Here is a 22072-nt window from a genome sequence, read left to right as displayed (position 1 = left end):
CATCGGAAATATAAAATATACATTTTCATACATAAATTTATGACACTAAGATATTACAAATGTAAATATCAAACTTTAGCAACTCGACATAAAAATACAAAAGAGGAGAAAATATTATGTTCAGATAATGAAAGTTTGGACAACGATGTGGATCGCAGCACGTTGCGTGTTTGTGCGATCGACACTGTCGTCCGCACGACGACCGATTAACCTCAAATGTTTGTGCCGTCATGGAGACTTCCAATGCACTGATCCCTACAAATTTATGCGACTAGATGACAAATGATAGACATTACCACTGATTGGTTTTTGTATCTATGATATTTATTTGAAATAGCAAATACTATTTGTGATCCGGCTAGTATTTAACATGGTTTTAAAAAGCTTACAAATCCTCTGATCAATTCAATCCAAATTCAAAATCATTTTCACATAGAATCTATCAAAATTAGCGGCTGAATCATTGACCAAATATTGACTTTCTTTCTTATTTAAATCAAATTGATGGAGAAATAAAATTAGAATAAAAATAGAAAGAAATAGTTAAATATATTCTAAAATTTTTAAAACTTTGAATAATATTCAAAATATTTAAATATTATATTTGAATTGGTAAGAATATAACTACTATAACATTTAAATTATATTAAAATACATTTAATATTTATCACACCATCAACCCCAATTAAACCATTAAATCTCCAAACTCATTTCTTCCAGTTCAATGTCAAAGTCATTCAAAGAAGCAGCTTAAAAGTATGCTTACATACAGTCCACCTGAAACTTGGTATTTACAAAAACAACCCTCTTTCATCCATTTTTTAAATTCTCGCTCAAAAATACAGATTCATGGTAAAATCCCAACCCATATTTTTCATTTTTATCAAATTCTGTAGTGTAGTTTGATCATGACACGCGTAAATACAAATTGTTTATTAGTTCCAAAAAAAAAAAATTTCAGAACAACAACAAAGCCTTGATCCCACTACGTGGGATCGGCTACATCAATCCTTTTTCTCCATTGCGTCCTATTTAGTGTCATATTTTCATTCAGTTATAGTAAATTAAGATCATTTTTTATACAATAAGCTCAAGTCTTCCTAGGTCTGCCTCCCTTTCTTAACACAAGTCGAATCCTAATTGGATCATCAGATGGTCGACGTTTAATGTGACCAATAATCTAAGACGAAAAAAAAAAAAAAAAAAAAAAAAAAAAAAAAAAAAAAAAAAAAAAAAAAAAAAAAAAAAAAAAAAAAAAAAACAGCTGGGTGATTAATTTGAAAAAATCAAAGTTTTGGGGGGCCGGCATATAATTATCCCTTTGAATTAATTGGCTATCTTATTACAAGTAAATTACCAAATGGACAAAAAATTTAAGGTCTATGCAATAGATAAAATACTATTTAGCTGACATGGTAAGCTCTTAGACAAGGTTTGCTGAGATCAGAAACTAAGGGCTTTTTATATAAATACCACACAACTCCTATGTATTTACATTATCTAACACCTAAACTTTATTTTTTTACATTTATACCGACCAGATCTTTCATATCAATTCAAAACTACCATTATTTACAATTTCCATGAGGGTGGCATGCATGTAAAAATTGAAGTTTAGGACTTAGATATATAAATGCGAACATTCCAAATAGTAAGTTCTTCAGCATATTTTTCTCATGAAACTCAAATACTTAAGCAAAGTAAGGAAACCTGAATGTCATGATCATTTTTTCCACTGTGGTAGTCTCTGCACAATGACCTGAAAGCAAAGTAGGAATAAGAATATATCTGAAAATTATCCCAGAAAAACAGACTCATGGTATAGCTTGTATCCCACTGCTAGCTCAATTATATATAAATAATAATAATAATAGCTAAAATTAAAAATATAAAATAAAAAAGCGGCATTTACATACATACCACCCAATTCTTATGTATTTACATATTTAACACCTAAATTTTACTTTTTTACATTTATGCCCCCCAAATCTTCTGCATCTTTTTAACTTTTAAAAGGTGAATTACAGCTTTTTATGCATGGATAAGGTGACATGCATGTGAAAATTGAAATTTAGGTGTTACGGAGGTAAATATATAAGAATCGAGTGGTATGCATTAAAGCCTTTCCCTTTGATAAAGGGAATACTGGCATTCAGACGCAAGAAAATAAGGATATTAGCATTCAACATGAGAATTGGTTCTAGATGTGTAAAATTGTGGTTATGTAAATACCTTGCCAGAGTTTTCTTTGTTTCCCACGATAGTTTGACAAGCAAGCCTCCAAGATTCGGGTTTCTGCAAAATATAAATAAGGAAGAAAAATGGAATATTAGAAATTGTTATTTTTTTATTTATAGGATAGAGCTGTAAATCATAAAATAATAACTTGCGCCACAAAAAAGTTGTTCTAATTGACACGTTACGAACAAATTTTCATCATCTGGCACAAATCTCAAGACAATATTTTAAGCATGAAGCATTCAAATCTTGATAAAAAGTCATCCATAGCTCTGATTTCAGCAAACTTATAGTCAAACTGACCGGCTTGATGAGACAGACCTAATGAATAAAAACTAGCCCAATCCAAGTCAAATCAAGTCATTGAACCACACTTAAATGATTTCCGGATACATTTGAAAGATCAAAGGGTTGTCGAATATGACAAGTTTATATTCGAATCAAGCGGCTCGACAAGACGAATCCAGCGAGCCCACGATCACTCAATTCTGACATTATTAAGACACACAAATGTCCAATAAACGTCGTATGATCAATGCACTCATATGTCCATCAAATCACATGATCGAGGGAAGCTCTTCGGACCGTCCGATCAAAATGATTCATATTCCTGCATTAATTGCAACCAAAACACTATAAATAGTCTCATCCCTCTCATGAGGGGCTGAAGTCTGGAGAGAGCCTGAGACCTTGAGGAGAAGTTGTAGTTCAACATCACCGTCGATCGTCGTCGAACACCGCTGACCTCCGTCGTCGACTACCGCCAACCTCTGTAGTCGACCACCGCCGATCGCAGTTGACCATCGCCGACCCCCGAAGACCATCACCGATCGTCGTCGACCTCCACCAACCATCATCGATCACCACCAACCAGACGCTCTCAGTCAACGTAGTAATCTGAAAAAAATAGTTACCCTTTCCAGTCTGTGGGATAAAAGATTTCTATAACCATCAATCAATAATAAGTTTTCGCAACTCGGTCAAACAACGTGGTTTTTTCCTTTACAAACTTTTCACGTAAAAACTTCTAGAGTAATTAATGTCTTTTATTTTGCATCTGAGTGTGTGCAGAATTCTCGTACAACGCTAAGACGATAATCCGTTACTCTACCGCCGCGAATTTTTTGGCACGCATCACTAACCATGCCTTAATTTTGATGCAAGAGGGTTAACTAAAGACAATTTTTGTCCTTTATCGCTACTGGCTACAATCAACTGCTAAAGTCAACATGGATTTGAGTGAGCGGGTCGAGTCAACCAAGGGCAAGACCAATCAAGATGAAATTTATCAGAAGAGATTACACCAATATAATTTCTTTGCTTTAGACAAACATTGTCCTAAAAATCTAAGCATTACAAAACTAGCCAAGAAAAAGCCTATTAATAAACCATTGGATCATTAAAATGGAAGAATTTGGTTATATGGATTATCCACTAGATTTTCATGAAAATTCTAGAAGAAGACTTCACATCTTCCACTGTTGTCGATGAGTTCCTCCATCTTCAACAAAGTTTTTATCAGCAATTGAAGCCCTCATCATGGCCATCCCCTTGGTCATCACCCACTATCATCATCCACTATAACTTCCCTTGCTTGTTTGGTTGTCATCAGTAGTGCCCATATTTAGAGGCGACCATTCGATCGATTTGGATGGATAGGTTTTTAAATTGGTCAAATCGATTGCAACAGATATCCAAAATCCGTCAAACCAAACCAATTAAAATTTTGATAAAGCCAAATTGAAATTTAATTTGGATTAAAAGGTTTGGCTATAAAAAAACTGAAATTTAGTTATTAGTTAGAGCTTAATCATGAACAAACATCAAGAATTATATACATCATGTATGAGATCGATTTAATTTCACAAATCCTCCATTTAATTTTGAAATGGTTGTTTGAGGAATGGATGGTTGTGAGACGCAAAGAGACAAATGCCCGATTGAATCAATGCTTTCAAATTCGATAATATGATTAGGCTGAAAGTGAAGACTAGTGAGACTTTTGAGATTCTTCTCTCTTTATTCTTTCATTCATAGTTAAAGGATAGATGGGAGCAAGAAGCCTGGGTCAACCATCATCGAAAGAGGGACTAGCATTTTGACGGTAGAGGGAGCCAAGCCTATACCTACCACTGACTCTTAACGAGGGGAGTCATCTTTGCCAGTTTGATTATTGAGGAGATTCATATGGCATTCTTACGTTGGCTACGGTTTTTGATCCGCGAGATCCTTCTCTAGGATTTTTCTACTCCAAAGTGTCCTTCCCACAAATATCCCGGTCATGAGTGAGAGTCATCTTACACATTCTTTACAGATATCCCGGTCATGACTTGGTCATCTTACACCGACTTATTTGATTAAATAAAAATTAAAACCAAACCAATAATCGAAAACTGAATATTGAGATTTTAAAAGCAAAAAGCATAAATGAATTTTGAAACCGAAATAAATCAAACTTGTTAGGTTCGATTCGATTTTCGGCTTTCACCGAATAATACAAACCCCTACTCATTCTAACTTATGATCGACCCAGGAATTGCTTCTAAGCTTTTGTTATTAAAACCTTTGGGCCCCCAAAGTCCTCATTGTCTTAGGGTCCCCTTGGGGCCGCTTTTTTAGAGCGGGCCCCAAACTGCGACATTTCTTCGTTTGGAAGCCAGATTCGCAGCGGCCGACTGCTGAAATTTGCGGAATCCCCCCGACTAATATTCCCTATTCCCCCCGCCCCGCGATCCATGCTGTCTCGCGAACGCTCCCGTCTCTTGCCCTATTCCGCCTAGTGTTCCCGAGCCTTCTCGCGAAGTCCCTTGTTACTTCTCTATCCTCGACGAAGCAGGTAATCGTTGAGCTCCCTGAGAAGAAATGTCGGCGAGGGGAGCAAGGAAGGCGCGTCTAGCTCAAGCCCTGGATTCTTACATCAGAAACATTGAAGAGATGTTCCAGGTGATTCCCGATCTTCCACTTCTCGATGTCTTCATTTTCCTTATTTCCTCTTTATGGTTTTTAGATACTGGAGAAACTTGCAGCCTCTTCTCTCGAGAAACTGGAGTGGTCGCAAGTCATTAGGGGATGAAGCATCCAAGCAAGCCATTATAGGTATCCCTGTCCTTTGTTTCTCTTTCCTTTTGGAAATTTCTATTTCTTGATTCTATTATTGGCGTGGTGTTCATATCAAAATCAAATAGTGTTTTTTTTTACTGAATTTACCTGAAAAGCTCTTCTAAATCTCTTTAGGTTTAAAATGATATTATTTGACTTCAGTCTACATTTTTTTTCATTTGATTATGTAATTTCTAACACTAATAAACGATCATTTGAAGTGTGATTATGAGCCAAAAGTTATTTTTCCAATTTTTAAGATAAGGAGAAGAAGAGGCACATTGTTTTTCTATTGTTTAATCAACTTTTTGATGCTTCAAAAAAAAATTCAAACAATAATTTTGATCACACTAGCTTGACAAAAGATGTAATTAATCAAAAAACATCTATTGGAAAGATAATTTACAAAATATTGGCTATGATTTTCATGAATTATGGTTTTTACCTTTCCCTTTATCACATTTGGTACTCTTTTAAATTGTTTCGAATTGAAATTCTACTTCAGAAGTATCAAATATGTCGTTGTCACAGTTCTGTTTTAAACAATTTTACCAAACATGGGCAACATGGTTATTTTTCTAGAAACAGCTGCCCCAAAGCTATTTTCACACAGCTGCACCAAACAAACAGTCAGTTTTCCCACAATAGCTTCCCCGCAGCAATTTCCTGGAGCAGCGCAGCTGCAGCTGCGCCAAGCAGAGCCTTAATTAGCCGCAACTACCATACTTAAGACTGGTTGTTATCGCCATTGCCACCATTGAGCTTGTTGCTATAACTGCATTTGGATCACTTGTAGCCGCCGCCTTATAGTTCATTATAATAATTTTCTCCAATTTAAATTAGTCATCCCTCATTAACTAAAAGCACTAGCTTTGACTCACTACAATTGCCACCTCTAGATAATCACAATCACAATCTTCTAGTTCGTCATAATTACCTGCATCGTTTGAAACTTCACGATGAAGCCTCCTAATGCAATATGATACAAATACCCTTCTAATGAACCTAAAAAGGGTGATATCTTGTATTTCATTCCAAGATAATGAAATCCATTCAAGTAAGGCTTTATAGTTTTTCTCTTTTTTTGAAGTAAAATAAAGCTCGTTTCACTTCCCACAATGCTAATCTTTTGTATCTTCGTGTTTATGAAAAGAAAAAAGGTAAATGAAATCAACCATCAGTCTCCTCTGATTTACTGCACATAAGTTTGTTCAAGAACATGCCTTCTTCAAATAACGCTTCTCAGTGTCCGTCTTTTCATTCAGTAGATCCTTTCCATCAATAATCTGAAAATTTAATATATATATATATATATATATATATATATATATATATATATATATATATATATATATAAAAGAAAATTTTGATGAAATAATTTTAGAGAATAATGCTTTGATAAATGACTAGAATGAAAAACAGGCAGTGTAACGGAAGGCAGCAAAGTAGGAGGAAAATGAATAAGTGCAACAAATTTACACTACATTTAAAAGCAAAAGTAAAAAAAAAATTGAGATACAAGACAGCATTCAACAAATTGAATTTTTTCTTAAACAAAATAAATTGCCAAGATTGTTTGATTTAATGTATAGCACAATGAATGCATTGTTGTATGAGGAGCTCTTAACACAATTAATTAGACAAAGTGGAGTTATATTATTGCTATTCAGAGATATAAGATAAGAAAATCATGACAATGTAAATTTTTTATTAGGTAAATTTTTTATTGGACTATTAATAACCTTCCACTGAATTAAAAGTTGAGACATCAACTAATTAGAACTACATATAAACCTGATACCCTACTTACATGTATGTGAAATAATTAATCAATATATATCAGCTACCAGTGATTTTTATACCAAAAAAAGCATTCAAGAAGAAATAAACATTTCAATAGAAGATTCAACAGATTGGTTCAGCACCCTTTTGAGGATTTTATGTGGTGCAACATTTTAAAGCACATTTATACATTTAAATCCACATACATCTCATCGCTGACCTTTCCTGCACTGGAGCAAAACCAATGCAACCGCTCATCCCCATCCTAATGTGCCCACTATCACCACACAGAAGATCTTGCAACTCCTATCGAGTCTCTCCCTTGACCCAGTTCTTTCGAGCCAGCTAGGCAATGATTTGAGTGACTTACACGTCTTCTCTACCTTATGGCACATGGTTATCTGGTTACTGGCTCTCTCTTATGTCACCTTGCCCAACTTTATCATTTAGCCTCATTTCCCTTTTTTGCCCTCAAATGCCTCCTCCGCAAGCTACCCTCATATGGTGCAATTACTCCATACCTTATAGATCAAGTGATTGCCACATCCTTGTTTACCACTTCGACAACAACCTAACATGCCCAAGAAACAAGCCATGTCAACCACCTTCCTGCCCATATCTTAGATATTATGAAACATGTGGCACTCAATGTCAAATGATCGAGTAGTGCCCCATTATTAGCTGATTACCTCACGATCTACGACATACATCTACTCACTAGCACCTAATGTTTATGGGTGTTATCCACCTGCATTGAATTCCCTGAGCCCACCATGCTGCCAATAATGCTCAGGCCACTGCCATATAGCTGCTAAATAATGGTGTTTCTCACCGCAATTGAGCGATCTCTTGCCTTACGCTTCATGTGATGTCCTATACGATATTATGATTGGAGATTAAATGGCTTATCCAAAAATTACATATATGTCATCTCTTTGTCCCCAAACTCACATGTTTTTGCTTAAATAATGTCCTTTTGTGCACCTAACACAAAAAAGCCTTTTCCATACCTTAATAGTCTTTCTAATCATGTTATTGGCAAGAATTTTCATGTAAAGAGTTGTGCACAACGATTGTTGTGGTATATATATATAGAAAAAATAGAAGAACGATCTTTGACGAAGCGAAAAAATAGAACGATAAATTTCACACCAGAAAACAGTAACACAGCAAAACACACAGATTTATGTTGTTCGGCAAATTGCCTACGTCCATGGAGTTGCAGATGATTTTACTACTTGAGGAATTTACACCAGTCGATCGTCTCGACTTACAAGAGGGATCTCTCACTTCCATGCTCTCTCTTCTTCTCTCTCTATATTGACATACACCGAAAAAGATAAACTTACAAGAGAAATAAACTCAATTTCTCTTCTGTCACAAGCCACCAAGAAGAAAAAGCCAAGGGAGAAAAATCTTCTTCTTTCTTCTTCCTTCTACAGCAAGAAACTACTGCTTTCCTTCTCTTTTTTTATCCTGTAGAAGCTTTCTCACCTGTAGCAGTAGATCACATCGAAGGGGAGGAGAGGAGGCTACTATTCGAGACATAAAAAGGAGTGGGGCGGTGTCGATTCGCAAAACGACAGAAGAGGCGGGAACAATTCGCGACAAAGGGAAGCGGGAGCGATTCACGAACAGCCGGGTCACGACCCTTCGCGATCGGGAACAAATAGCGAGAGAGGGATCGCGAGGTTTCGCGATCGGGAGTGGGAACTAGCGGACGGGAGCGGGTATAGATCTCCACATTTAACAAATCTCCCACTTAGAGACCAATACACAGACTACAACTTCTTATTCCTCAAACTGATATTCTCTACTAGCGGTGTCGTCCTTTTCTTCAAACATGAATCCTCCACCTCTGCAACTCAAAGTTTTTGTCTTCACACCAAAAGACCAACTGAAGCTGCACACTGCTTCAGTTTCTCAAGAATAACATCCTTAGCCAACATATCAGCAGGGTCAACATAGTCTTGCAACTCCAAGCTATTCCTTGGGTTACTCTTGTATCTGCTTACCACTCCCACTGCATGGACAATATCTTGTCTCTACTGAAAGCCTTTTTCAACAAGTCTAACCTTGTACCTCTTGCTGCCATCAAGCTCTATCTTCACCCGGTACACCAATTTATTGTGTAATGTCTTCTTCACAGGTGGAAGTTCCATCAGCTCCCTCTTCCCCGAATTTTTATCTTGCAAAATTTCTTCACAGCTCTGTGGTTCTCCACTATTTGTCTGTGAAACTATAGGAATAGGTGTCTGATACACCTAAAATATAGTATTTTTAGACGCATTTTTATACATATTTTTGAGATATTGAGTTTTAATGGAATGTATTTGTGTGTTTTTCTTTCAAATACAAGTAAAAAGGTAAAAAATGCTGAAATGAATGAAAAATGATCAAATTTGGAGCAAAGAGATGAAAATTGTGCTAAAGTGTTTTGGCGCCTGAGCTCCAGATCCGGTGCTTAAGTGCTGGTTAAACAAAGAAGGCCGCGCCCAAGCGCCAGAGGCCCCGCTTTTAAGAGATATTTAAGACACATATTGGCTAAAGAATGTGGTTATGACCACTAAAAACAAAAATATTATTAAAAGACTTATGAAAAGAGGCATCTTTTGGAGAATACATCGAATTGGGACACATTTTGAAGAGTTATCAAGACACCTCTTGGAGATATATAAAAAAACAGTTGAGACTTTTTAAAGTGTGCTTGAAAGTTCTAAAAAATGTTGGAAATGAGAGAGTTTTGGAGAGATTTTCAGACACCACAAATTTACTTTATCCTTTTTGTTTTTAGTTTATTTTGATAGTGTTGTAAAAGAGAAGAGATTCAAAGGAACTTCAAGAGTTTGGTGGAGAATTTGAGATAAGTTTTTATCTTCTGTTTTGAACTACTTCTGGTTTTAATTGAGATTTCTTGTTAGTTCGACAATGATTTCTACTTTTAAACTAAAATGTGATTTTGTTTTCTCCATGGATTCTGAGTAGTTTTCTTTATCTTTCTCCTTAAAATGATAAGTAATTAAAATGTTAGATGAAAGTTGTGAAGAGTATTGATCTTTAATGTTCGAAGAAGTTGTGATGATTTAAATCCATGAACTTCATTTACCCATGATGTGATGATTTAAATCCATGAACTTCATTTACTTCTTGATTTGACATATCCAGATGTTAAAATTTGTTATGAGAACATGTAAAAACCGGACTGGTATTTGTCAGTCAACAATTGAAAATAATCACATGAGGTTGTATGAATGAGAATGTAATTCATATGATTTAGTGCAAATAAATAGAAAAATATCTTTGAAGGGTGTAGAGTTAGAGGACTTTAAAGTGATAGGTTAAAGCCCTCAACTTGGTTTATTGTTTTAGGTTCTGATACGAGATGTTAGCCCACAAGTGGAGGGAATCGAAGGAACTTTAGAGTGAGAGCTGGTATCTCCCGTCCTTAGCCGGTCTTCAAAACTATTCAAACTTTAAATTATCAAATATTTTTATAGCATCTCTAGTAAGGGTAAAAAATATAATTGCTCATATTTGACACAACACAATTTGCATACTACCACAACAGAATTTCTATGTTTATTACTGATTCATGATAAAGAGAGATATTTTCAAATTTAGTGTTTTTCTTTTACATAAACTCAAGTTATTTTTTAAATTGTTATTATTTTATCAAAATATCAAAAATACAAAAAAGATTTAAATTTTAATTACTACGAATAAATCTCTAGTTTAAATAATTTTCTTTTTAAAATAGAAAGTTTTCTGTTCAATAGAGCATATTGCATCATTTCTCTGTGGGTTCGATATTCAGGTCTTAATCAAAAAGTCAAAAATACAAAAAAGATTTAAATTTTAATTACTGCGAATAAATCTCTAGTTTAAGTAATTTTCTTTTTAAAATAGAAAGTTTTCTGTTCAATAGAGCATATTACATCATTTCTCTGTGGGTTCGATATTCAGGTCTTAATAAAAAAGTCTTATATTACTTGATAACGATACGTACACTTGCGTAGTATCCCATAATATAAATTAAAGAGTTAAATTCTTATTTTCTTCAGGACAAGTTCTAACTCTGTTGCAAAGTAACAAAATATAACTGAAAATATAATCAGAAACATTGTTATACTGTTGCATATAAGTAGTTATCGGGGATTAGTGCCCCGAACTCACTCTCTACCACATTCAACGCATCTCTTTTTGCAAGATATACTTTCTCAAGGTCACTTGCAATATAATTTCACATCAATTCCCAATAGAATGTTGTAAGAAAAGAAGCCCCTGAATCCAATATCTAGTTATCAACATAACTATGCACTGCCAGCAGTAGTGCATTTTGTATTCCTTCAGTACCACATTTACACTATCATTTTTCATCTTCTTGGGATTTCTGCAGTTCCTATTTATGTGGCTAGCCTTGCCACAATTTCAGCAGGTTGTCCGCTGACCAAATTTTGATTTTTATCTCCCTCTATTTGAGTTCTTGTTATGTGATCTCCCTTTGAAATCAACATTCAGTGTCGAACTCAAACATAAGATCTCGTCAAAATCTTTCCTGCGCACCTTCTCAGTCAAAATCTAATCACGAATATCATCATATTTCAGTTTAGATTTACCTGCAGGTGTTGAGCAATAAAATCAAAATCAATTTCAACTGATGACAATTGATTTGTGATAGTATTGATATCATTCAGGTGTTGAGCAACTGAAACACCTTCTGTCATCTTCAAATTAAATAATTGGTTCATCAAGTACACCTTGTTATTCGCCGATGACTTTTCATACATATCTGATAAGACTTCCATGAGATCTGCAGCCGTCTTTTCCTTGACGACGTTGTGTGCAACGGACTTCGATTGGGTCAATCGAATAACCCCCAGAATTTGTCGATCCAACAGATTCCATTCAGTCTCATCCATCATTTCAGATCTTTTCTCCAACAACGGAAGATGAAGTTTCTTCCCATAGAGATAATCCTCTATCTGCATTTTTCAATAACCAAAATCTATATCATCAAACTTCTCGATCCCTAAAACCTTCACTTCATCTGCAGTCATCGTCTTTTCATAAATCTGAAACCAAGGATCCCTTATACCATTTGTTGTGGTATATATATATAGAAAAAATAGAAGAACAATCTTTGATGAAGCGAAAAAATAGAACGAGAAAATTCATACCAGAAAATAATAACACAGCGGAACACACAGATTTGCACGGTTTGGCAAATTGTCTACGTCCACGAAGTTGCAGAGAATTTTACGCAGAGGGAGTTGCAGAGAATTTTACTACTTGAAGAATTTACACCAGTCGATCGTCTCGACTTACGAGAGGGATCTCTCACTTCCTTGCTCTCTTTTCTTCTCTCTCTGCATCGAGATACACCTAAGAAGATAGACTTACAAGAAAAATAAACTCAATTTCTCTTCTGTCACAAACCACCAAGAAGAATAAGTCAGGGGAGAACAATCTTCTTCTTCTTTCTTCTTACTTCTACTACAAGGAACCACTGTTTTCCTTCTATTCTTTTATCCCGTAGAAGCTTTCTCATCTTTAGCAGTTGATCACACCGAAGGGGAGGAGAGGAGGCTAATATTCGCAACATAAAAAAGAGCGGGGCGGCGTCGATTCGCGAAACGACAGAAAAGGTGGGAACAGTTCGCGACAAAGAGAAGCGGGCGGTTCGTGAACAACAAGGTTGCGACCTTTCACGATCGGGAACACGGAGCGGGAGCGGGAGCGGGAGCGGGATCGTGATGTTTCGCGATCAGGAGTGGGAACTGGCGAACGGGAGCAGGGTATAGGTCTCCACATTTACAAGGATATTACTTATGTCACGATGGTATTACGAAGAAAAAATCTTCGCTCCAATCACCTCAACTTGTTGCTTTTTCAGTTTTAAAAAGATTCTATTTGAGTGATATCATAGATTATGTCATCCATTAATTTCAATTCTTAAACATATTATTTCACAATTCAAATTAGATTTATACCTCATTATTATCACCTCTTCATTGCAATATATGTTAATCAAATAAAAATCACAAACTTTCATTTTCTACATTTACTATTATCTTTTAAACTATTTAAAATACTAGTCCCAAATGCATGGATCTAATCCATAAAATACTACAATGTTTGAGATACTATATCATTTAGTCAACCACTAAATCAAATACATTTGGTATTATCCACATAAGAAAGGATTTTATGTTTACATCTTTATTAGCTTTAAAGTCTTAGTAAAAAGACTTTGATCATAAAATCCTCGCATTATACTTCGACAACTAAAGAGTATCAAATTCTTCACATAAAAAAACATAGAAAATGCTATCAATGTATTATCAAAATTGATCTTTTCTTTATGGTCTCATGCATTCATTTCACTTTTCGAATGGAGTCATCGTTTCGTCGTGACAAACTACCTAATAAACCATTTGCCCAACCCCACACTCTGTGTCTCTTCACCATATGATCAACTCTTTGGTTCACCCCCTAATTATTCCAACTTGTGTGTTTGATTTCCTTGGTCACCAATGGCTTTGCCCTTACACCATCAATAATCTTAAATCTTGCAACAAATCATATCTTTTTCAGCTACTCTTACTTGAAATACACATATTTGTTTCAACACCATCACATCCAACATATATGTATCCATTATGTACACTTTATTGAGTCTATCATTCACTTTACGTATCTTTCCATATCTTATATCACCTATAAAGAAAAATCTCATCTAGGTGTCCTACTGCCCTCCTCGTATCTTTTGTACTTCCTGCAAGATCTTTTTAACACATCATTCACAACATTTCCCTGTATATAATACATCTTCACACCAGCCAAAACATGTTAAGAACTCCTCAATTCCCACCATAGCCAACTCGAGACCCTCTTCCAAAACATTAACAGTACCCAACTCCTATCCTAACAATATTTATCAAATGACCCATACATATAAAATTAAATAAAAAACCCGAAAAAAAAAAAAAAAAAAAAAAAAAAAGAAATCATTAACCAATTCAAAAACTCACTCTCACAATCAACTAAACCAATCACTTGACCTTAAACCTACAACCATAACCTGAACACTATAACACATAAATTACATCCACTAAAAGAATATTTGATGCATCTGATTTTTGTGAATCAAACTTAAATATATCAACACTATTAATAGGTTCAAAGTTCAGCTTGTGGATAGAGGTTTTATAAACGACCAACAATTAACTATCATAACATATTTAGACAAGTTGTTTAGCTTGCCACCATATGGCTAGTTCTTAGTAGATCAGTCCACCAACGAACCTCTCTTCGTCAATTACCTGTGAATAATGCCATTCTTTAAGCCTCTTTCTGAGGATGCCTTCGTGGTTCAAACCCCATGCTTCATCGGCAAAAACTATCATAAAAAAATTTGTAAGCTTCGTCAATCCATTTATAAAGTCAAGCAAGCATCATGTGGGGACTATAAACTAGCTCACCAATCGATGATACTCCTGTGACCGTGCCTCCTGCCATAACCAGCATTCTCTTTTACTCTGGCTTTATCCTCACAAATCCAAATAATTATAGAGATATTATGAGAAGTCTACAATGCTTAGCTCGTATGCTCTCAAATATAGCCCTCACGATTAATAAATTGTCTTAGTTTTTGCATGCACCACCCGACTACTGATTATTAGAAAGCAGCAAAGCAGCTCCTGCTCTTTCTATGGAACTTTCAATCATGGCCTTCTGCTTTATTATGACTCAACATTTCAACTTCATGCATGCAGCAATGCCAATTGGGTTGATGACAGGAATGAATTCACCTCCATTAACAACAACATCATGTATCTTGGCCGAAAACCCATCTCTCGGAGTGCCAATAAACAAAGTACCGCAGTCTTCTTCCCCACTGATATTAAATATCTCTCTGTTGCCACCACCGTTATTGATCTCCGTGTGGTTTACTCCCTACTCACAATACTCGGCATCCACTTTAGTCCTCACTGGTTTATTTTAACAATGTAAGCGCGACTCATCTTTGTATAAAATCCAATCTTTTACTCATGAATGAAATGTATGGCTATTGATTATCATTTTATTTAGGAACAAGTCCAAAATGGCGCCCTTCTTAGAAAACATATATTGATTGAGGATCAACAAGTGAATGCTATCACAAAACCACTTTCTCACACCCACTTCCCTATATTGAGTAACAAGATTAAACTGTTCCACTAGAGCTCCATCTTGAAGGGCCTTACTAAGCATAAATGCATTTTGTTAGTTTTCTTGTTTCTAAGCATTCTTCTTCAATTATTTGATATGCATTTAATTAACTTGGCATGATTGTTTTAACATATTTAAATCGAATACTATATGTTATCATATCTTCTGGGGATATAATGAAGAGATAGCTAGCCATTGTTCAAAACACTACTACCACAATGCCAGCATGTCAATGCACTAAAAAACTCTGGATTTGCGATGAGTTACTGAATAACTTCTTTTACCAAATCTATCCCACTTTTACCTCCACTATACATGTACCGCAGCTTCCACCTCCACCACAGTTCATAATTTTTCCCTGCAAAGAAAGCTGTTATATCGGCAAGTGAAACAGAGTATCAAATCCCATAACAAAATCGATCAAAGCACAGTTACTACTTCCAAACTCCATGAGCATTGAAAAATAAGAACTCAGCGTAAATCTTACGTATGCTGCGTAGAGTTCGATCTTGTTATCAATCATAATGTTTCGGAGAAGCTTCTCCCCGCTAATCGCGCTTGCCCTATCCACCGGATAAGACCCATCCGCTCCCACCTTCGGCTGCAAATCCATGCGAGTTTCAAAAAATTGATCAGAGAAAAGCGAATGCAGGATCAAGATCTTGAGATGAGATCCCACCTTCTTACCCCGATGAACTCGACCTCTATACAGGGTTTCTCTAACTCCGGCGAGCGATTCAGGGTTGCGAAAGTGCAGAACGGGCTCTTTCTGCTTCTCAGAAACCTCGTTCTGCTAGGTGTAATGGAAGAGAGATAAAGGGATTGGGAGGAGAAGCGAGCTGAGGGGTTCGGTGAGATGGAGGAAGCGAGGAGAGTGACTGCCGCCATTTTTTCTCACCACGGAAGAAAAATTAAGAGTTGTCTAGTTAGTGCTCTAAAGAAAGCTCATTGTTCGTGAAAAGCTTTTACTCGGTTCGTTAGCTAGTGTTACAACTCTTCATATTTGACTCATTTTAGTTGAAATAAAAAAAATTATATATAATTATTTATATAACAATATATTATGTATATTATTTATATCTAAATTTAAATTATACAACCTCATCTGGTAATGTGGTTTTTCATCTTCTTTTACTTAGGTTTGACACAGGTTTGAATCCAACAATCTATATCTATTTTTCTAATTAATTTTAAAAGTCAATTTTAAGTCAAACACAAACACACTGTTCATGAGCCAATTTCAAACATGAATAATTTCTAACGAGCTCAACTCGAGCTAGCTCAAGCTCGGCTCACTTAGAGCCCTATGTTTAGTGGCACACTTTTAATAGGATTTAGTCATTAATTTCAACTAAATCAAGTCAAATATCAAAATGAGGAAAAATTAAATTCAAATCTCTTAAATTCAATTTTCTCCTATTTCGTCTCCTCTGCAACTAAAATCTGGATTTATCAAATCCAACTACGAGTCTTATTACATTGATTTATCGTTTCTCGTGTGCTCTATCTTTGTCACGAACAGGCAAGGTTTCACGGATTTGATAAAATCCAATTAACTTAAATCTACGTCTGCAGCCAAACGACACCTAAGCTTCGAGAGGATATGTGCGAATAAATGTGAATTTGATAATACTGATCTTTATGTATGTTATCCACACGTAATATTTTTTTCATCATCAATAGTCTCACAAAGAAATATTATGTGTGAAATCCACATGCAGGTTTAATGGGGAATTCACATGTAGACTTGATTGTATTATAGTAATATTCTGGCCTATTCGCACATAGCTGTGGCCATGACTGCTAAGCTCAATATTAGAGTCTTAGACCCGACTAAAAAGAAAGTTACACTTACACATAAGTGTCGGTTTATATTTTTTGTATAAATTTAATACTTTTATTATTCATATCTAATGTGTGCTACAATAAAAAAAATGGGAAAATTACATACTTGGCATACAATTCCCATGTATTTGCATATCTCACACCTAAATTTTCAAATTTAAATACATCGGTACATAGCATTTTATAAAGATTTGAGATTTTTGTGTAAATATGAAATTTTAGGTGTGAGAAATGTAAATACATGAGAATTGTGTGTTAAAAAATATATATATATATATATATATATATATTTGATAAACATAATAAATTTGAGTTTTTTTTTTTATGAATATTAATATTTGAGAGAGGATTTAAAAAAAAAATTTAAGGGAGTTAATTTTGTAAATATAAAATTTGAAAAAAATAATAATTTTAAGATTTATTTAATTTAAAAATAATAATTTTAAAATTTATTTTTTATAAAAAAATTAATAAAAGAAAAAAAAGCTATAAATTTTGAGTCATACTTATTTAATATTCATTATTTATTTATTTTGATTATATATATAAAAAGAAATATTTTTGATGTTCGAAGATAAAAAAATATTTTGAAATTTGTTACATTTATTTTATATTTTATTCTTTGATTAAATGTAAATAGAAATTAAATGACTTTTAATTACAAATATCAAATTTCATTTTAATTTTCTATCTCATTAATGAATAGAAATACTTTTTAATTTAAATGCCTGAAATCGAAAATTTGATATTTACATTTATACCCTTTGGTAAGCGATCAAATGTATAAATACATAAAATATGGGTTTGCATGTAAATTAGTAGGGCTTTGCCAAATGTCCGCACAAAAGCAAAAGAATGGTTAATATTTAAATTTTTAGTTATAATCATATATTTTTAAAATATCACAATAAAACATTAGCTATTATAAAATTATCTTAGGTCTACAAATATTTGTTGGAGAATTTACATGCATGCCACTCAATTTTTATGTATTTAATATTTTATATCTAAACATCCATTTTTACACATATGGTACTTATTTATGCATGAAATTATGTATTTTATTTAGAAAAATGTTTAAATTGTGGTATTTTAAAAGGTGTGCATTGAAAATGAGACGGTGTTGATCCTGAGTGGATCTAACGGTCTAGAGGAAAATAGTATGACGAAAGCTGATTGAAGACCATGAGACCCACTTATCCTCCGATCAGATGCAGTTGTTTGAGCCACGGATAAAAGTTGACTAGATGCTGCCAACTGAGCAAAAGGCAATAAAGTCAAAGTCGACCAAGTCACAAAAGAAGACCAAATGATCCGATTTCGAGCCATTCAGACTGAAACGATATAAATAGACAGCTGAGCCGACCACTAGAAGAAAGTCAACCCAATATAACTGTCTAACTTTTGGTAGACCTTATACGACGAAAGATCAAGTTTCTCAATATCACCAACCATCCAACGGGCGCACTGAGGCTTCTCGTGAGGGATTAAGAATTAAAAATGCAAGGGTCTTCTTGTTGAGGCCAGAGGTTAGATATGTTGGAGTTGTTGACCACAGTGACAGGAGATAGGAGCTACATGAGTTGTGATAATGTTCATGGGTCAAAGAGGCAAGAGGTTAAATATGTTGGAACTGCCGACCAAAAGGCTATAGTCGGTCGCATAATCCATAGTGGTGAGCTGCAATGCAAGAGCTCGGGAGTCCAGAGAAAGTCAGTGTATCATGCGTACGAAAGTTATAAGCAGTTATTATGGGGTGTGTTGATACGTCATCTTCGGAATACATTGTTGTATCATATATGTCGTTCGACATTGCATTGTATTCAAGATGTGTCGTACACTGTCTTTGAGGTACATTGTAACACTGTCTTCTGGTGCATTATAATATTTTCTTTGGGTGCCTCATTGCACCATACGTAGGGTGCATCATTACACCGTATTCGGAATGCGTCGTTGCGCCATATGTAGGGTATATCATTACACAATCTTTAAAGTGCATTGTTTCGTTACTCCGTAACATTGGTCGTCGTTCAATAAAGTGCTTCGTTAATCTGAAGCGTACGCCAAGATTCCAAACCATACATTGTGATTGCACGAGGGGTTTCGTTGGAACAACAACTAGGTAGCAGTAGTTGACCATGGTCAGCGGCGCTAGGAACCGGTAGTGTTTGCCAAATCTTCGATCTAGAATACAGGACTCTAGCACCTTCCCCAAGCTTGGATCATCCTCTTGTTCTCTGTCCAGATCTCCTTTCAAGAAGGAGGTAGGGCTCTATTTATAGGGACTGTGAGATGCTTCCTTGTAAATAAGAAAGTAATTTAAAGCACTCTATTGAACTGTCCGGGGAGATTCTCTTAATCGAATTGTAATAAGAATTGTTGTACATACGTAAATTTCCATACTTGCTTACTAGACTTTCAAAATTCTATTGGAACCATGTGGTGACATATGAGTATTTAGGCTTGAGTTTTCTTTAAATAGCGAACTATTTGTCAAATTCGGTTGTATTATAGCCATCAGACAAGCATAATCAAGCAATACTTGCCAACATTAGTTGTATTGTATGTGGTTTGCAGCCTGCAAATATTGCAATAAAATCTTAAATTGGGCATTTACATACATACCACACAATTGTTATGTGTTTACATAACTACCATCTAAACTTTCATATTTACATCCATGCCAATTCAATCTCTAATTTCATAGCAAAAATATCACTATTTGCATCTGTTTATGACATCAAGGAATTATAAACATAAATATGAAAATTCTGGTGTAAGATATTTAAATACATAAATATTATGTGGTTGTATGTAAATTTCACTTAATTTTGGGTATTTACATAAATATTTTTTATATTACAAAATTTGTTTTATATTTAGTTATTCTTTTTACAGGGCACAGCTTTCTTGCTTCAAACCATAGGAGAGAAATATATAGGCATTAATTTTGAATGTTTTGTCCTTTTATAATAAGATTTCATTTTCCACTATATTTATTATAGCTGGAAATCACCATTTGCTTGAATGATTCAATTTTTTTTTAATTTAATTAATTATGTCAATAGTATTTTTTGTTCTTTTGCCATTTGAAAAAGGGGTATTTACATCCACACCATATGATTCTTTTGTATTTATATATCAGACATATAAACTTTCATATTTACATATATAACTTTTACATCTCTAGCATCACATCTAAAATATCATTATTCGATCGATTGGCAGCTCGCATCAAAATACCGACACACACTTCCAATCCAAGTATTATTCGGCATCCTCAAAGGGAATGTATGCTTCACAGACCTCAGAAAACCTTAATCCATCGACAATGGAGTTAAATACCCCATTCTTTATCCCACCTTCACTCAAATTTATAATTAGTACTTAAACACCTTACACAAAATTCTCTCTCTGTTTAAAAAATTTTTATATAGAAGGCTCGAGTTCAGGAGGTGTTCACCACAAATGGGTAACTAGGGTTTCTTGATGGGGGTTCCCCTTCCGTGCCGCAATTTTCCAAACAATGTCTGACCTATAGGTTTGCAATCCACAATATATTTAATGGATTTTAGTAGATCAAAATCTTCCCGAAGCACTCTACTATATCATCTCTACACCAATCTTTCACTATGTGTTGCATCTCTCCATTACTGTCGAGATATGGCATATTATTGCATCCAACAACTGCTCAGGACTCATCCGACTAAAGAACGCACTCCATACTCTCTTAATGAACAATCAGACAATGACACAATACTTATCAAGTGTCAAAGTTCTCGTCGATTACATGGTCACTGCTGGAGGAAAAGTTGATACTGAGGATATAATTCTCTATATACTCAATGGACTCTCGGCTACCTACCAAGGTTTTAATACAACAATCCTAAATCAACTACAGCCCATCGACCTCGTTGACTTCTACTATCTTCTATGTAATAAAAAGATCAATATTATAAGTGACAATCTGAAACTCGACTCCTCCTCTAATCCTTACCTTGCACTTACAACAACAAGAGGCCAGTCGTCATTATCATGCTCACGATCGAGGTCGATCTCCAAAACCAAAACCACACCAAAGGGGGTCGAAACACACCAGACAAATTAGTCACGTGCCAAATCTGTAACAAATTCAGACACTCGACACCCTCATGTTGGCATTGGTCAAATCTAGAGTACATACCTACAAAGCAAGCCTTGCAAGCAACAACCTCCTCCTAGGTACGAGATTCTGGTGCCACCACACACATCACCTCATGTTATTTTGACCCCCAATTAATGAACTAAAGTAAAAGGGCACTTTTGTAATGTGGTACCGCCACCTACCACATCTCACCTACCGTTCACCTACCGTTCACCTATCGCTAACCTACCGCTCACCTACCTCCCACCAACCACTCTCTTGCTTCTATAAATAGAGAGGGTGTGAGGCTTAGGAGTGCAAGGGAAGAAATCTTAAGGGTGTGAGGCTTAGGAGAGGAAATGGAGAAGAGATCTTAAGCTACCACAAATGAGGAGAGAATAGCTATAGAGTTAGAGAGGAGGAGAGCATCTTGAGGCCTTGTATCAAGGTGTCGCTTGAGAGGGAGGCCATAGAAGAAAGATGAGGGCTCATCTCTATGTATAAGCTATGTATTCTCCATTTCTTTTGCCTTAGTGAAATATTTGATTGATTCCCTCCCGTGGACGTAGATCCAGTTGGATCGAACCACGTAAACGATCTGTGTTTGCTTGTGTTCTTTTTCGTCTCATTTCTATGCCAGGAAGTACATATCTCACAACAATTGGCGCCGTCTGTGGGAAGATCCATACTTCTTGGCTAGAGGTGTCCGCGTAAAGGTGTTCGCGGCCAGCGACGAAGAAGAGGAGTTCGGCATTCACGAACAGAGGAGCAAGC

At 35.2% G+C, this 22072-nt stretch overlaps 1 protein-coding gene across 3 annotated transcripts; it reads right to left on the bottom strand.

Moving 5' to 3' along the window:
* Window positions 1-79: 79 nt before the first annotated feature.
* Window positions 80-16286, bottom strand: LOC110037055 (photosynthetic NDH subunit of subcomplex B 3, chloroplastic). 3 transcript variants are annotated; one of them, XM_020741628.1, is made up of 7 exons: window positions 16018-16286; window positions 15818-15931; window positions 15635-15688; window positions 6561-6623; window positions 2233-2295; window positions 1711-1759; window positions 80-255 (listed from the first exon to the last, which is right to left on the bottom strand). In XM_020741628.1, exons 1-6 carry the CDS (start codon window positions 16216-16218, stop codon window positions 1724-1726), a joined length of 531 nt encoding a protein of 176 aa, XP_020597287.1. In that variant the 5' UTR covers window positions 16219-16286; the 3' UTR covers window positions 80-255; window positions 1711-1723. The 3 variants fall into 3 exon arrangements, with proteins under 3 accessions (XP_020597287.1, XP_020597286.1, XP_020597288.1); XM_020741627.1 differs by lacking the exon at window positions 80-255 and having other exon boundaries at window positions 1270-1759; XM_020741629.1 differs by lacking the exons at window positions 80-255; window positions 15635-15688 and having other exon boundaries at window positions 1270-1759.
* Window positions 16287-22072: the final 5786 nt, after the last annotated feature.

The sequence above is a fragment of the Phalaenopsis equestris genome, unplaced genomic scaffold, assembly GCF_001263595.1.
Source record: "Phalaenopsis equestris unplaced genomic scaffold, ASM126359v1 Scaffold214330, whole genome shotgun sequence".
Classification (NCBI taxonomy): Eukaryota; Viridiplantae; Streptophyta; class Magnoliopsida; order Asparagales; family Orchidaceae; genus Phalaenopsis; species Phalaenopsis equestris.
This window is presented reverse-complemented; position numbering and strand designations above follow the sequence as displayed.